This window comes from Arvicola amphibius, chromosome 7, assembly GCF_903992535.2.
Source record: "Arvicola amphibius chromosome 7, mArvAmp1.2, whole genome shotgun sequence".
In the NCBI taxonomy this organism is placed as follows: domain Eukaryota; kingdom Metazoa; phylum Chordata; class Mammalia; order Rodentia; family Cricetidae; genus Arvicola; species Arvicola amphibius.
The window spans coordinates 111009261-111028139 of record NC_052053.1 but is presented as its reverse complement, the minus strand read 5'-3'; the positions used below and the strand labels follow the sequence as shown (position 1 = coordinate 111028139).

General features: G+C 35.7%; 1 protein-coding gene across 1 annotated transcript in view; it reads right to left on the bottom strand.

Annotated features, from left to right (window-relative positions):
• The window catches only part of Mdga2 (MAM domain containing glycosylphosphatidylinositol anchor 2), a 702900-nt gene that overhangs the window by 235858 nt on the left and 448163 nt on the right, over positions 1-18879 (bottom strand). The window contains exon 5 of the mRNA XM_038337153.1: positions 11768-11900. Within this exon, the coding sequence (XP_038193081.1) occupies positions 11768-11900 (133 nt within the window). The remainder of the gene's footprint in view (positions 1-11767; positions 11901-18879) is intronic.

Below are 18879 nucleotides of genomic sequence, written 5' to 3'. Positions count from 1 at the left end.
CTGTTATGTGATAAGGAAGGTACTTAGTTTTCAAATAAATGAACAGCACTGTGTTCACACAGAGGAAAAATATAAGCTGCACAAAATGGAATGTTGCTTAAGGAAAAAGTAAATAAAATAAAATCATATTAATACTTTTATTCAATGAAAGATAAAACATTAAATCACTTCTAATTCACTTCCTTTCTAAGCAGAAATGCATGTAGACAATATTCTGCAAGTATCTCCTTTCCCAATGTTACTAGAAAAAAAGCTATCACATTTTAGTTACAGCATATTTAGTAGTTATTTTTATCAAACTACATTTATCATTAGGTTAATTAGCTAATGAAATATCTTTGCAGAGTTAACATTTACCAGCCATTATTTTTAGCACAGAAGTATAAAAAATTAATACTCATATATAGTGATTTACATATTTATACAAGCAACATATATACATATAATAGTATATAGAGATTTACATAGTAACCAAATAAATATGTTGGAAATCAACTTTGGATTAATATGTTTTATATATAGAATATAGATGTATCAAAATGTATTATATATGACATACACATTTATTATATATTGTGTATGTACTTGTGATACTTTATTAACTTGTATCTATATTTAATATCTTCCTCTACCAAATCAAAGTAGCATTTTGCTCAAAGTTTCTTCTTTTTTTTTTTTTTTTGTTTTTCGAGACAGGGTTTCTCTGCAGCTTTTTGTAGAGCCTGGCCTGGAACTAGCTCTTGTAGACCAGGCTGGCTTCGAACTCACAGAGATCCGCCTGCCTCTGCCTCCCGAGTGCTGGGATTAAAGGCGTGCACCACCACCGCCCGGCTTTGCTCAAAGTTTCTAAAGTAGAAACCTAAAAAGCAATTTCAAGCAAACTGTCACACACACACACACACACACACACACACACACACACACACGTACTTAGATGTTAAGCATTCTATGCCTAGCTGTCTTTATAATTTTTCTAATCTTATATCAAGTCTCATTAAAAGAGAAAGAAGGCAATGTGACAGTGAACATATTCCCATTACACTGTGTGTCTACCAGTAATCTATATTGATGACTTTATTGGAGATTGATGCCACTGAATCACCAGTCAACAGCATGCCCAAGTAGCAAAATGCAGCATCTCAAGCAGAGTAACTGAAAAGAATGGGCATAAAGTGTTGTCATTCAATACATGAACTAAGGCACATTACTGAACAATTGGACAAGCCTATTTTCTACAGCAATAAAGCAGCAACAGAAAGAGCATGTTTTTATTTTATTCCAATAAATAAAAGTACAGCTCTTAAGACTTTTACCAAACCAGGAATTAGGGGAATAGCTGAAAAAAATTGTCATGGTTTAAGAAATGGGTGCCACACTCTGAAATAAAAAGGGTACCCTGACTTACAATCAAAGAAGAAACATGCATGTATCTGATGTTTTGCCTGCTCACTCTCTCCATCTTCTAGATAATCACTCTCTTTATAACCTGTGTATACTGGATATAGCACGCCTTCAATATGGTGTCTTCTCAACTTAATTAAAATATTCACAGAAACCAAAAGTACAAACAAACATACACAGAATAAGCTTTGAGTTTTGGTAGGTACATGCTTGTATTTAACAGAGATTTCATGACCACCTAAAGTCATGCTATTCATAAATTTTATGATTACTGATAAGCAGACAATGTCTGGAAAACACAAATATTAGTATAAAGACAATAAAAGTATATTTCTTTGATCATGATAGTTTATTAAAGAAGAGAATATATCCATGGCTCACTGAAAGGAACTCTATTTGAATTTTGCCTCAGCTTTAGTGTGGAAAATGTATTTTATAAGTGTTCTCTGGTAAAACATTAATCCCTATTTTGATAAGAAACAAATTTGAAGCCGGGCGGCGGTGGCGCACGCCTTTAATCCCAGCACTCGGGAGGCAGAGGCAGGAGGACCTCTGAGTTCGAGGCCAGCCTGGTCTACAAGAGCTAGTTCCAGGACAGACTCTAGAAACTACGGGGAAACCCTGTCTCGAAAAAACCAAAAAAAAAAAAAAAAAAAAAAAAAAAAAAAAAAAAAAAAAAAAAAAAATTTGACAATTTTGTAGGTAACTGACTGATGGGTATGGCTACCTACAAGAAGCTTTGAAAATATGTTCGGCTTTCTCTATTACAGAAATCAACACAATAGAAATAAAACACTCAGCCTACTTTCACACAGGTGTTAGGGAGTTTGTATTTAATGAATATATAATATCTAACATTTTTTCTTATTTTTCCAACTATGTACAAAAGAAGCTAGGACGAAATAGCTGGGAATTAATATTTCTGCTGGGAGTACAGATTAGTAGGTTGAATCATTGATACTTTTCAAAAACAAGCAAACTGAAGAAACAGGAGAAAGAATTCCTTTGGCAGGATGGCGTTATGCATGGCAAAGCTTTCCTTTCTGTCATCATGATTGGCCTGCACAGTTTACATGTAATCTCAGCCATCTGCACAATATTGTAATGGCATGCAATTTATCAGGAAAATTGATACTCTGAATGCCTTATGGGTGGAAAACAACAGTGGCAGTCACATATCTTCTCTGTAGGAGTAACACTGCCTAATAGAATCCTGAATGAAAGTCACTGAGAAAACATTATTTACAAAGACTCTTTCAAAAAATGCATTTAATTCAAAAGTGATTTGTTGCCCATTTTTTTGAATGGTAATATAAATCCCTTGTATAAGAGGACAAAAATCAGGTATCAACATTCTCAAATTCTGTAAGCTTAGACTTTTCATGGAAGTTTCTTAAGGGTCAAGGATCAATAGACAGTTGTACATCATTTCTTGCCACTTATCATTTCCTGTAAATTTTGCTGTTGCTATTGTTCCCTTGACAAACAAAAGTGAAATATTAGAGTACATAAGTTTCATCTATCTTTGTCCAACTGATCATATTATCAATGCAGTTTAGCAGAAATTAATGATATGAACCAGCAATGAGTTATCTACAGAGTGAAGTGTAAGCTACATATCAGTCAATACTACACAGAGGCTGTATCTCCAAAGAATAAAACAAAGACAAAAAACTACTACAAAACCCCCAACAACATAAATGGAAGGAAGGAGAGAGGGAGGGAGAAAGGGAGGGAGGGAGGGAAGGAATGAAGAAAGGGAGGATAGAAGGAAAGATAGAAAGAAGGACGGAAGGAAAGATAGATGGAAGTAAGAAGGTAAGAAGGAGGGAAGAAGGAAGGAAGAATGGATAGAAGAAGAATGGAAGAAAGGATGGATGGAAAGAAAGAAGGAAGGAAAGATGGAGAAGGAAGGAAGGAAGGAGGGAAGAAGGAAGGAAGGAGGGAAAAAGGAGAGAAGGATAGAGAGAAGGAATGAAGGAAAAAAGGAAGGAGGGAGAGAAGGAAGGAAAAAGGATGGAAGATCTTGCATCTTCCTCATTAGAGTCAGTAATTTATAAAATCCCAAACCCCTCTGGAAACCAGAAGTTGTCACAGAAGTTTTAAAACAATTAATTGTTTAAAAATAGAAAATCCCATTTTTTCAGAAAATTTTTATTTGGGTCTACAAGCATCCAGGTCTCCAACAAACAGATAAAACTTCCATCTTCCATTATTTTGCTCACCTTCTGTGTCACTTGGGTACCCGGTCCCTTTAAGAGACAAGCTCTGCCCACTCCCAACATTCACTTCTGCCTGAGGCAAGCAGATCCCCAGCCTCCTCTCCAGCCTGTTCTGTCTTCCTGTCCTTCTAAAGAGGTAACTACTGCCCCTCTCTCTTCTTCCTCCACTTCTCCCCTTCCCCTTTTCCCATTTTCCTTCTTATCCCTTTTCTTTTCCCTCCACAACTCACTAAATAATCTCTATAGTCTAACTCTCTCTCTGCATGATGTATCTGTCTGTCTCTCACAGGCCCTGGTCTCCCTCTTAACAAGGGAAACTTCAGCTGCCCCCCTCCACCACTAAGGCCTTGGGTGGCCCACCACTGCCACTCATAGGACCACTGCCCCTTGTGGGACAGCTCCCTTGCCACCATGTGTTTATAAATAATAACACATGCAACCTGAGATATGGAAATATCCTGAGAGGATTAATGTGCTTAACCCCAAAACAAACCTCGCGATCTCTCTCTCTCTCTCTCTCTCTCTCTCTCTCTCTCTCTCTCTCTCTCTCTCTCTCTCTCTCTCTCTCTCTCTCGCCCTTTCCTTTCCTTTCCTTTCCTTTCCTTTCCTTTCCTTTCCTTTCCTTTCCTTTCCTTTCCTTTCCTTTCCTTTCCTTTCCTTTCCTTTCCTTTCCTTTCCTTTCCTTTCCCTGCTATCTCCTTTTCCTCTCTTTATCTTCCAATTGATAAAAAGATTCAATGGATGACAGCCCAGGCTGAAAGGTCTGGACTGACATGGGGACAGGGTTAGTCGACTCTGTGTACTTTGAATGACCAGCAGGCAGGACAGAAGCTTAATATGACTTTTAAGGGATTTGTTAGAAACTGGAAATTTGAAAAGAGTCAAACCATGTTGTATATATTTCACTTTTAAAATATAAATTAATATTCTTAATATTAAAAATGGTGCTGAATATACCTCACTAATTCCGTGAAACAATTATTCAACAGAAGGATATAAGCTTCTGAAGGTTTTTCTGAGTAATGCTTTGTGGGCCAGGTGGAGGGCTCAGCATGTAAAAGCACTTTCTGCCAAGCCTGAAAAACAGAGTTCTATCCCTAGGTCCAAGTGGTGGGAGAAGAGAACCACCTGCTGCAAGTTATTCTCTGACCCATACATGTGCACTCTGGAACACAAGTTCTCCCCTAAGTAAGTAAATAAATAAACAAAAATAGTGTTTTATTGTAATTAAATTCAAGTAACATATTAAATTAAAGATAGTTACACTGGAAACATAATAAGCAACCATCTGGACACCTTTTAAAACAGACTATTTGATGGTGCTCTAAAATATTCTTGTTGTATTGAAAGGACATTCATATCATTTCTTTCTGTCTTAATACGTATAGTGCTACTGTCTCTTATTTGATTAATAAAGTTTCTTTGACCTTGTATTTTTTTTTACCATCCAGTTTCTGAATTATAGAATCTTCTGGGAAAGTTGCTAGTTGATGAGGGATGCTTTATGTAAGAACTTAGAGTCTCAAAATAAACTTGAGTTCTAGGAATATAAAAAATTCATTGGAAGGACAAGCTACACAGGTAGAGCGAGAACCCAGCAACTTGCAAACTTTCTGTTACTATGGTAATACAATTTTGGAAAATCTGGGTCATCTTGTTGCTGTGGAAACACTCAGGAAGAGCAAAGTTGAAACCTCATAATGACCATTACTTTTTCTCCCCAATTGACAGTGAAGCCATCATCTATATTGTCCTATATCTGAAGTTGCATTAGTGAGTCTGGGGCACATTTAATTTTGATTACCTTCGGAAACGAGAAAGCACTTAGATGGATGATTTACTGGGTATCAACAATGTTATTACTTTCCTCTATTTGTTTTACAAACTCCCCTTTTCTGTCTTAGATTGCAACTATTTTTTCTCGTGTAATATATCCTGATTATGGTTTCCTTTCTGCTATTCCTCCTAGTTCCTTCCTACCTCCCCTCCCATCCGAGTCCACATCCTTTTAGTCTCTCAGAAAACAAACAGGATTAAGGGATAATAATAAAATAAAATAGAAAAAGACAGAACAAAAACTAACACATTCGAAGGGGACAAAGCAAATCAACAGAAGAAAAAGAGCTCAATTTGATGCCAGCCTGGTCTAGAGAGTGAGTTCCAGAAAAGCCAGGAACTCTGCTTTGAAAAACAACAATAACAACTACCACGACGACTAAACATAAAGCCATTTATATGAGTATGTGTGTGTGTATGCGTAAGTATGAAAGGGACTTGTGGGATAAAACAAAAAATATATAAATAAAATAAATTAAAAATAATAAAATGTAAAATAAAATTTAAAAAATGAAAGATGACACTATATGACAAAGTATCTCCAAAGATAGCTTTGAGACTATTTTTTGTTGACCATAGAAACTAAACTATTTCAAGAAGTCATATTTTATATTTATATTTAAAAATTGAGTCAATAACACAGGTCACATACAAATATATCCCGCATGGCATAGAAATCCCTCAGATTTCTCTGGGAAATAGTATTTATTTGTAAGAAAGTAGTCTATTAATAACGAACATGAAGCATTATGAACTTTGTCTAGACTAGTTGTTGGTGGTTGAAATAAGCAACCATGGGAGTATGGCATTTCCTTAGTCATCTTCGCTTGAGTGATGATTACAACCATATATTTTCTTCTATTATTTGGATTATAAATCCTATCATAATTAGTATTTGGGAATATTTTCTATGTGCCAAATACTTTTCTGTTTTAGATATCTAGATTTCCTACCTATAAAAACAAACAATATGATTACCTTTTGCTTTTGTTATCTCTAATTTTAAGAAGTATCAAAAACAGAAGTCAATTAATGTCTCTAGACTTAAAGAACGAGAATTTTTACCCTAGGTTTTCGAATGAAAACACTTACAGAAAAGCACTTTGTACAACACCCCATCCCATGGAGACCCTGTTGAGAGGGACAGGACTTTATCATTTAGTTTTGTATGACTTGGTACTCATTACATATTTCAAACTGGTATCAAACTCTCCATAATACTACTGTACTAAGATTGTAGGCGCAAAACACCATGCCTGGCCAGGAAAACATGTTATTGCCAAATACAGTCTAACAACATTTACTGTTAAACACCAGCATATATGCTGATAAAACATTATTATTCCCGGTGACATCAATTACTTGCTCCCAATATCCTAATGTGCTCAAAGGTTAAAAAAAACAAAAGACAAAAGTTTCCCTTGTCTTTCATATACTAAATTTAGAAATATAAAAAATTTTAACCAGAAAAATGCATACTTCACTGTCATATAATAGTAGCATTAGCATCTTTATTCTGCTTTCAAAAAATAATGAGTACCATAATAAAATCATGTCTGTTTCTCTTAAGGCTCAAGCTTCATTTTTCCCTTAGCTTTGCTTTATCCCAATTTTCCCAAAACAAAATATATAGAGGTGTAAAGAATCACAATAGAATTCTATTTTGAAATGAAAAAAAGGAATAAATCAAAAGTTAACTAATATATAAAAAGTATGACGCTGACCTAAGGAAGAATGTCTTTACATGGATAAGATATATGGAGCTTTCATTCCACATAGCAAAGAGGAAACGTCATGTGACCACCCAGTGATAGGAAAACCATGACAACTCACTAAGACAGCTCCTACCAGACAGATGGCACTTTGATCCTGCAATGTGTTGCCTCTAGAACCACGACAATATGCATTTCTGCTGCTTGTGCTTTAAGGATGAGGCATCATAATAATGCAGTCCATAAAGTCTGATACAGGCCAACGTTATATCTATTGTAGTTGCATCTCATAAAATCCATCTCTCTAATAAAAATGATAGTTGGCATGATAACATGCCTGTTGGGACTAATGAGTCCTGGCCTTCAGCTGCTCTTCCCTGTCTAGGGCCTTCTAATTGAAGTTACTAAAAGCTGTGCTTTGCCTAGAGGATCAGAGGATAGGATTTTCACCTGTTCGCCATTGACTGCAGGGTATTTAAGTCTCCATGGTGCTATTAAAGAAGGGCTTTTGGTACCAGTGTTTGAAGGTCCATGTGTCCGTCTATCTCTGCCTGTGTATTCTCAACCTTCAGCCCCTTGCCCGAAGCTCGAGAACTGGGTTCTAGCGCATAGAGTGCAGACAGGGTCACCGTGTGCAGCACATGCCTAGATTCTAATCATCAATAATTATCACTTAGATTCTGTGATGTCCACATGAAAAGAGTAACTTAGGAAAAAGCAACATGGCTAAGGGAAATAGCTAAGGTCAGTGTGTACCTGTAAGAGCAAAATTCCCATACTTACTTTTCTTGACCTTAAATTGGCATCTCTGATAATGTGCATATTATACAAAGAAGTATTTATATATTTTGTTTCTTAACTTGGGCTACTAAATTGCTACAACTAAAATAATATTTTGCTTCTTATGACATGTAGGCTGCATTCCTCTAAACTAAAGAGACCACCATTTTAAAAAAAAGCAGATTATTCTGTGATTTATACTGCACTTCACAGCAGTGGCTGACTGTGAGTGAGCTCAGAGTTACACTAAATAATAGCAATACCAGAAAACAAATGCGAGAGAGCTTTTCTTGAATCTGTTTCCTCTGTGACAATTGATGAGGACAGATTGAAGAGAATGAATGAGAGAGGAGAGAGACAGAAAGGAAGAGATGGAAAGAGATGGGCAAGGGTGGGCAAGGAAGAAGGAGGTAAGGGAGGAAGAGAAGGAGAAAGAGCAGCCACAGAGGACTATGGGAGTTTGCTACTTGTTTACTGTGTATCACCTTTGTATCACATTCCTTTCTGGATGTAACCCACTTTTAAGGAAGGCATCTTAATTATGTAATTTTTATAAATGCTAAGGCTGTGTAGACTAAATCAAGGAATCTATATAATTAAGTAAAATTAGCCCCACCTGTCTTGTTTCTTTATAGGCCTCATCATCACCTCTCAGGCAGGTACAAAACATGTTTTTCATCCTAATATAGGTAACCTACTTAATTCTTAGTTGCCATTGAAATCATGAGATATCAACATATAAGTGCTTGAAATACATTAAAATAAATGAAAAATTTATCATAATTCCTATGCACCCTTATGTTGTAGTACATAGTTTAAATAATTTCTTAGTTATCATAATTATGATCATTTCAAAATACACATATATTTATTGAGATTATAAATTTACAAATCTAAGTGGATTATTTCAATCAACCATGAGAAATGAAATTGCAGCAATAGTTTACCAGAAAAGGACTAATGTAATGTTTCTTCAAATAAAACCATCAGTCTCTGGAATCAGCTACAGGACTGTGTCACTTGGTCAGTATGAGTGAGAGGTATAAATAAAAATGTTACTTTATAATTTTTATATAAAGTGCTATGAACAGTCATAGCAGGGTAAGGAAAATGGGCTAAATGCAATACATACTGTGACAAGATATATTTTTATAGCATGTCATCACTGAGGATCAAAAATACTGATATTTTCCTTAATTTGATTTAAAATTGAGCTGCAATGCTAATTCATTCTCAGAATGGGTCAAGACAACCCATTACTGGGTAATGTGTAGACGATTATGACCTTTCAAATGATTCTTGGCGAATGCACTAGCAACTTGATTTCTTTAACAAAAGCTCATCTGTACAGAATGGAATGAGTTCATTAAAATACTATGATAACAATGACATTATCTTCTCATCCAAAACAATCATTTAAACTTATTTCAAATTCTATATTCCTAGGTCTCACACCAAAATCCTGCTTCAACAGGTATAGAATGGACCCAGTATTCTACTCACGTTGAAAGTGCTTTGCTATAAGAACTCTGAATAACAACAATTATCAATGAAGCTATGGTTTCTATATTAGCTCATTCTGTCATTTGAGTATTGTATAAACAAGCCTTCAGATTGATCCTCATTAACAAGTTCAAATGACCACAGGGATTTTCATCAAAAGTTTGTTCATAGTAAATTTATACTTGTCTGTTGTTTGTTCTCTACTAGGACTAAAATCTCCAAATTTCTATTTTAAAAGTGTATTTGTTACAGAGGACATTAACCAGACCAATTACAACATTCACAATATACTTCTTATCTTTTTAAAGTGTGCATATCTTCCATAATATGTTGCAAAACAGAGGTTTCCTATTTTGTGTGTATCCCCACAGTTTTTAACAGAATACCTGATGATACATTGATTATGTCCCTTATTTTCATGCTTCTCTTTCATGTCAGAAAAACAGTAAGTTTGGCCTATTGTTTTACATATCCACTTGCGTGAAAATGGTCTGAGCTGAGATACTCCTGATACTCTTTGGAAGCTACTATGATTTCATGTAACTGAAATGCACAAACCTTCCCAAATCTGAGCACAGCCAGATGGGAAAGAAGTATACATGAATGGTCTGACCTCTCAAAGGTCAGGCAAATGATGTGTCTGATTGCAGTTATGGGAAGCCTTAAACAAGTAGCATAACCCCAATCTTTTTTCACAGTTTCAATACTCATTTGTAATAAATACCGATATAAGACGATTTATTGAAACATGATTTATAATAAGAAGCTTATCATTTCTTTCTGCTTAGTCATATACTTTAGTGCAGGGGAAAAATGACAGAATGTTGAAAGTTTCAATGGAACATTTGTAATATGGAAAAAACCATGACCCTATAAAAACAGTAGCCATTGCTCTTTTTATTAAGTCATTCTAGCAACAAGCCTAAGAGAGAGAGACAGAGAGAGAGAGAGAGAGAGAGAGAGAGAGAGAGAGAGAGGGGAGAGAAGAGAGAGGAGGAGATGGAGGGTAGAGAGGATGGAGAGAGAGGAGAGAGAGAGAGAGAAGACGAGAGACGGGGGACGAGAGAGAGAGAGAAGGACGCTGGAGGGAGAGAGAGAGAGCTCCTCTCTCGCAGGCTGCCTCTAGCGAGAGAGAGAGAGACCAGCTGCTCCAGTGGGCTTTAGGGATTGTGTCACTTTCCACTCTAGTATTGTCGATGAAGTAAGACATCATATTTGTATCTAATAAAACACTCTGACTTCAGCTTGAATTTCTTTTCAGCAACTCAAAGCAAACTAAAGTGCTGGTCATCCTTCTGCCTAAATAACTCCTCAAGCATAGGAGTCAGTCAGTATTCCCCAACTCATGAATTGTGAAATATCAAATCTCTAGACTTAGGCAACATGAAATATTAAGTTTAAATTTTGATGTTTTGTTCCTTAAACAGTTTTTCTGTCCATGGTTCTTCTGAAACATTTTCTATGAAGTATTTTATATCCTTATTAGTTAGTAAAGCTGATTTTTTTATCACTCATTATTTTTACATTTGCCTGGACTGACTTTCACCCTGTGGTTAATACAGCATTTTCTACTGTATGGCCATTTAGCCAATATTCCTTCACACAGTAGTTCTGACACACAGTAGAATCTCAAAAAGTTATTGAGGAATAAATGAAAGAATAAAAGAATAGTCATTTCAAGTTTCAGCGACTTGTTTGAACAGATGAAAATGATAGAACCGATACAAAACAAAAGTACAAATGTACTCTGGAAACTATTTCTATAAAATCTTAAACTCAAATCTTTTCACTAAGTACGTTGGCTGGAATTTGCTGATCAGTTCTTTCTGGGAGAAGAAACAATGTATTTTCTAGATGTTTTAGATATATCAACACATTAATTCTTTCTTGTACAAAAGAACTCTCCTGATGAAGCCTGCTTGAATTTACCCATTACATTTTTAATTTACAAAATAGCAAAAATGAGTCTTATTTAGCTTTGTAATCATAAGATAATTTCAGCAAATAAGATGGTAAAGTTTTATATGAAAAATCCAATGCTCCTCAAAACTCTCTTTAAATGTCACATAGGCTAATTTGTAAAACTTATGACTACAATATTTTAAAATATTAGATTTTATTTATTCCATATATAGTAATATCACACAGTCTCTTTGTGTTACTTTTCCTTGTTTAGAGGTATGCCAAACATCTGGCGGGAAAATTATGACTCTCTTCATCTGTAGCCATCAACTGGCCTGGAAGAAGGCTAAAAAGGTTTCTAAAAACTAGTTTCAGAAAACACGCATACAAAATACAGTGATGATTCCGTACCTGTTTTATTGGAAAGTCTAAATGATACCATCTTGTCTGGAATATTACACACGTTCCTCACTGAAGCAATGCAGCTGTAGTTAGCATAGTCCTGAGGTCGAAGATTCTTTAGCTTTAAGATCTTTGTTTCACCCTGAAAAGGGAGAAGAGGCCATCAGCAAATCAGTGGTAACCAGAAAGAATGAATTGACATGTGCTATAGAGATTTGCATTGGTACGGATCTTGGTTTATTGATACAAATTGGAGGTCAATTTTGTTATATGTATATATATATGTATATATATATATATATATATATATATATATATATTTCTGCTCTTGATTAAGGTATTGTGAATGTATAATTAAGAAATATAGGTAAACAGATATTCATCAATAATAGTCCAACTTGTAGTCATGTTAGATTTTCTAGATATACAGAGATGTATTTCAGATAGCTATGTATTCTTCAAATCTTTCAGATACCTTCAGAACATGGCATTTAAAATGTTTTAAATATAACCCCAGCAGCAAAGACACTGAGAGAAACAATTAATAAATGAGACCTCCTGAAACTGAAAAGCTTCTGTAAAGCAAAGGATATTGTCAACAAGACAAAATGACAGCCTATAGAATGTGAAAAGATCTTCACTAGCCCCACATCAGAGAGAGGTCTGTATATCCAAATATATACAAAGAACTCAAGAAATTTGTCATCAAAAGAACACATAATCCAATAAAAAATGGGGTACAGACCTAAACAGAGAACTCTCAACAGAGGAATCTAAAATGGCTGAAAGACACATAAGGAAATGTTCAACATCTTTAGTCATCATAGAAATGCAAATCAAAATAATTCTGAGATTCCATTTTACACCTGTAAGAATGGCCATGATTAAAAACACTGATGTCAATTTATGCTGGAGAGGTTGTGCAGAAAAGGGAACATTCCTGCATTGCTGGTGGTAGTGCAAGCTGGTACAGCCTCTTTGGATGTCAGTGTGGTGATTTCTCAGAAAATTAGGAAACAACCTTCCTCAAGACCCAGTAATACCACTTTTGAGTATATATCCAAAGGATGCTCAATCGTGCCACAAGGACATGTGCTTAGCTATGTTCCTAGCAGCATTGTCATAGCCAGAACCTGGAAACAACCTAACTGCCTTTCAACCGAAGAATGGATAAGGAAAATGTGATATGTTTACACAATGGAGTACTACACAGCAGAAAAAAATAACAACATCTTAAATTTTGCAGAAAAATAGATGGAGCTAGAAAACATTATTTTGAGTGAGGTAACCCAGACACAGAAAGACAATTATGTCTCATAGCTGGCTTTTAAACATAAGGCAAAGAAAACGAGTCTACAAAACACAATCCCAGAGTACTTAGACAACATTGAGGTCACTAAGAGAGACTCACATAGATCTAATCTACATGAGAAGTAGAAAAGTAGGGGAGGGGAAAGGCAAGGAGGGGAGCAGAGACAAATGAAGAGCTCAATATAAATCAATAAAAATATACACAAGTAAGGACAAAAAATGTTTTAAGAAGTTAGGACTTTTCATGATAGTGAGACTTATCTGCTCCTGGCAGCACCAATCTACTTCAAGAGGATGATGGGCTTCGAAGAAGCTCTGTTGGAGTTGGTTAGCCATGTGGGCAACAAATTGCTCTTTCCTGGACTGTTTGATGAACTGGACATGCAGGACCCACAGAGAAATGACTGCTGATCTTACCTAAATGTGAGACCATCCTTCAGGGTTCCTGCTTCATCAAAGAGTCTGCCAGACATTCTGCAGGATGCAGAAGAAAGTGACTGACAAACTGCCAATATAGGCAGAACTGTCTTTAAAATTTACTGCTTTGTGGAAAAGTCTGCCAGATACTATGGGCCTGTAGGCTGATGATGGATGCCCCAATAGAACAGAAGAACTTTGGGTGACTGTTCAGGCAATGAGATGTATCTGTTAATTCTAGAGTTTTGAATAATACAATTCTTGTTTATTTAGATATGTCCTTCTAGAGTCTTTGATGGAATTGAAGAATTTATAGTTATAGACATAGTAACTGTAATACTTGCTTGATACCTGTTTTGTTTTATGTAATTTTAATATGTTAAAATTAAAATCTTCCTTTTTATTTAAACAGAAAAAGAGGAGGTGAAGAGGGATTCTTCGCTGTATACTGTGAATATCATTGCTTAGTAAAAAAAAAAAATCATCTTGGGCCTGTTCAGGGGATAGAGCTAGGCAGGAAAAACTAAACTGAATGCTGGGAGAAGGAAGGCGGAGTTTAGAGAGAATCCATGAAGCCCCACCAAAAACAGATGCTCTGAAACCTTGCTGGTAGGCCACAACCTCGTGGTGATGCACAGATTACTGGAGATGGGATAAATTAATATGCAAGAGTTAGCCAATAAGAATTGAGAGCTAATGGGCCAAGCAGTCATTTAAATAATATAGTTTCTGTGTGATTATTTTGGGGGTCTGAGCAGCTGGAAACTAACTAGCAGCCACCTTTCAACACCATTGTAAGGTATTAAATCATATTATTAGCAGAACATGTCCTAAATGAAAAAAGAATCACTGTACTTAAGCATGATACTAGCATATGTCTCAAGGTAAAATATAACAGATAAAAATGAAAATTTGTAATGTTTTCTTGGTACACTTGCTTCCTGGGGGAGGAAAGCCTACTTCTGGCAGTATTGATGCAAATTATCATGCAAAGTTCTGAACAGTACACTTAATAATCGAGTTTATTCAACAAACACGGCAGTCTATGTAGACTTCAGCAGGAAACACTATTACCAAAAAGGCTTCTGAAGAAGAGCCAATGAATGAAATGCTGGTTTTAGAACAAATTGGAGAGGAAAATCTAATTTTAGATCATTATGCTTACATCCATAAAAATTTGGTGTAGATGGAGTATTAGCAGATGCCAGACTCAACCTGGGCTGGAGGAAGTTTTCTGATGTTCTCGATTCTTACTGTTCTTGCCGTTTGTTTTGACTCAGAAGCTGAGGGGCAACTCTTCCAATTTGGGGTTGTACAGACTGCTCTAACTCAGAAATGATCAGAATACCAAAGAATTCCTGCTGAGCAGGGCTGTAGAAGCATTGGTTGAAACTGTGCGAGTATAAAGAGAACAAACATCTATAGTGCAAATGCTTCTCCTGCTCGGTCCAGGCTAGCGTCCTTGGAATTCTCTAATCTAGTAAAAATCTCCCCTGTCTCCTTTCAAAATACTTCCTCCATTAAGGAATGCAGTTTTCATGACAAAATAGCACGACTTAATGACTTCCTATGTGAAAGAATTTTCACGATATGAATTTTCCCATTTCAGATATGACATTGTGACTGGCAATGTGTTGTTGTTGTTTATCTTTGCTCGGCATACATAACATCATTAATTCTTTAAAATCACCATCCACCCAATATGCCAGTGTGGACTGAAGTACTTACTCAGTGATTTAACACAGAAAGCCCATGTAAGCCTCTTACCCAGACATAGATTGTTGTAGGAGGAGCGGGTCGTGTCCCACTGCCCACCTAGCTTAACCCCCGAAATAACCACACAGAAACTGTATTAATTAAATTACTGCCTGGCCAGAAAAGGCCAGATCCTATAGTCATACTAATGAATATCTTGCATATTACCATAGAACCATCATCTGGCGATGGATGGAAATAGAGACAGAGCCACACATTGGTGCACCGGACTGAGCACCCAAGGTCCAAACGAGGAGCAGAAGGAGGGAGAACATGAGCAAGGAAGTCAGGACTGCGAGGGGTGCTCCCACCCCCCCGAGTTGGTGGGGCTGATCTAATCCGAGCTCACCAAGGCCAGATGGACTGGGACTGAAAATGCACGGGATAAAACCGGACTCCCTGAACATGGCAGACAATGAGGGCTGCTGAGAAACCAAGGACAATGGCACTGGATTTGGCTCCTACTACATATTCTGGCTTTGGGGTGGGGGTGGGGGCTAGCCTGATTGGATGCTCACCTTCCTAGACCTGGATGGAGTGGGGAGTAACTTGGACTTCCCACATGTGATGTGTGTGTGTGTGTGTGTGTGTGTGTGTGTGTTTAAATGTGGGGTTGTGTGTGTATAAAGGTCTCCAGACAACTTGCAAGAATCTGGTACTCACCTATTGCTATTTAAAGCCTGGTACTAAAACTCAGGTCATCAGACCTGGCAGCAAAGACTGCTCAGTCACCCCATCAGTCCTTAACTCCCTTTCCTAAGATATTAACTGCTCAGATATCTTTACTTTTTCTACTCATGGAAACAGGTAATGGTGTCATCTAGGACTCCAGCTCTACTAACATCACTTTGTACCAGTTCCTTAGGTGGCTTTTCGTGTTACTGAATTCTACTGCAAGCTCTATTGTTCTACCCATCTCATTAGTTCAGAAAGTCCTTCAGCTCCATTTGTCGTTCACTACCCAAAATTTTGCCTCAACACGTGCTTTTGATGCTTCACATGTCCTAAAGTGAACTTGATATGTAATCCTCTAAACCAATGCTTTATCCCTTAATAACACATCTTAGGCTTCATTAACTTTTCATGCACATATTCAGAATCTTATTCAGCTAGCTCTTTTGTTGGCCTTTAAATGTGTTCCATTTCAAAGTATTCTTTTTTACTTATTTTTAATTAAAATATGGTGACAGTTCATTCACCTGACAAACTCTTAAACAAATGTAGCAGACTTGGAGGATGTATGGGAACAAATAGACATTTCAACCATTTTCTCAGCATTAGTGATGTATAACTGAGAAATAAAAATTATATGTTAAAGTGTACAGTGGTTTGTTTTCTTAGACCTTTACATTATGACATAAGTGCATAACCAAGCTAACTGAATGTCCATCCCTTTATAGAATTTTTATTTTCATTGTTTTTAATCTCTTAGCTACAAGTATCATCTATCTATTGGCTATCTATCTATAACTTTTATATAAAAGCTATAATTTTTATATCTGTCATCTACCAATATATATATGTAGAGGAGAAGAGAGAGAGAGACTAGCTATATAGCCTAAGCTAGCTAGGAACAATCTTTCTGATCAAGTTTTCTCTATAGGTATATGCTACCAGGGTTGTAGACTTATTGTTTTTTTAAATATGAAATCAGCTCCTTCTACCTCCATGATAAATTACATGAAAACTTTAGTGTTGCTTTAACAAATAAACACATCGTGTCTCTATTCATTTCATCATCTCATACCCTAATCCTCATCCATTGTCCTCTTTCCATGTTCTATTTACCTATTGCTTATTCAATATTTACCTATTCCTTAATTCAATCTATTCCTTGGAAGCAAACACTCTTTACCACTCCAAAATGTAGCTCTATGCTTGTTTCCTCCTGTTGGAAGAATCCTTCCAAATGAGTTATGTTTCTGTTTCATGTTATTATTTTTACATTCATTTGGGCAATGGATTTATCTTTTCTAGATTCCCTTGCCTTGCCAGTAAAGTCCTAAGTACATTCATGTTAGACTATCTCTCTCAATACTGTATCATGAGGGCAATCACAGAATTAGCACATAAAATTCACTTTTAGAAATAATAATTCTTTTAAATTCAAATTGTCATATCCATCTACCTTTCAGTTCATTTGGTTTTGCTCGGTATTCATTGTGTATGCAGAATTTTCTGCCTGGCTGGCACCTGTTCTGAATTCAATAGATGTTAATGAAATATCACATAGACACCAAACACATGTTAACAAAAGGCTTTCACTCAGTTGCACACAATCAGACCATATTTGTGTGTGCAATAAAAAGCATTATTCTCTTGTAAAAACTTATCTAGATTACATTGATTAAAAAATGGAAAAGAAAGAAAATTTTATTAAAGACAAAAATATCAAAATCAAGTGAAACTTTAATCTTACCAAAGAAATAAATGTTAATCAACAGAAATATAAGTGGTATATTGCTGTATGTAGCTGTAAAAGATATAACAAAAAATAATATAAATGTGTGGAATTAAATGTATATATATTTCTAATTTTATACAAAATGACTTTAAATTCTAAATGGTAACAAACTCTGTTTCTTTAAGAGTTTTAATTATATGAAACCAATATTCTAAAGCCAGTCATATAATAATAGTTCTCAAATATATTTAAAGTGTGGAAAAGTTTGACTTAGTTCCATAATTAATGAAAAAAAATTGATTCAACACAGAATTAATTATACTTCATAAGGATATACTCAGTGAGACATTATCTTTAATTCATATTAATCTGGTTACTACTTTCTCAAGAGTCTACTGAAATTAACCCCACTAATACAATTAAGGATATTTTATTTTGTTAATATACAATAAGCCATATAATTTTATGTAACTATACCTTTCTGTTTTCCCCACACATTTTAGATGGACTTTTATAGTCCCCAAATGTGTAAATATTTATAATTATAAAAATCAAATTCCTTCTAAGTTTATTTTTTATTTCATTGTTTATGATACAAATTAAATCTGCAATCTTGTACAAGTATACTTCTAGTGAAACCTCATCCATTATCCCATATATAGATACACAATAAATTGCTAATTCAAAAAAAGAGATATCATACTTGAAAAATCAGCAATAATATTACTAAATTCTAGCTCTTTCTAGTTTTTTGTTGTTTGGTTGGTTTGTTGTTGTTTATAACGTTCTTTTGTCCTTTTGCTTAAAATGTTTGATACTGGGGTATTTTTGCATTTTCTTTTCTTTTCCCCTCTTGATAAGTACTGGTTCTCTAATGTCTTTTTCTTAGAGTTGCTTAATGACTTTTATTTTTTAAGGTACTATTTTATACACACACACACACACACACACACACACACACACACACACACACACACACACTTCATCCTTGACCAATAAAGAGTAAGTAGAAGTTGACTTTTCTGCTTCCTACCATATCTGATTTTCCTTCTCCCTGGATTCCCTTGTCTTTTTCCTTGCATCGCTACTTCCGTGCTCCTCTCTGAATGTCTCAACTCTGTTCTCATCTCAGGTTCTTTGGTAACTGTCTGAAGCTGAATTTCTAGGTCATATCGATTCTACAAACTCACTTTCACACTTGGTTAGTCACTCTATATCCTCCGATTCACTTTCA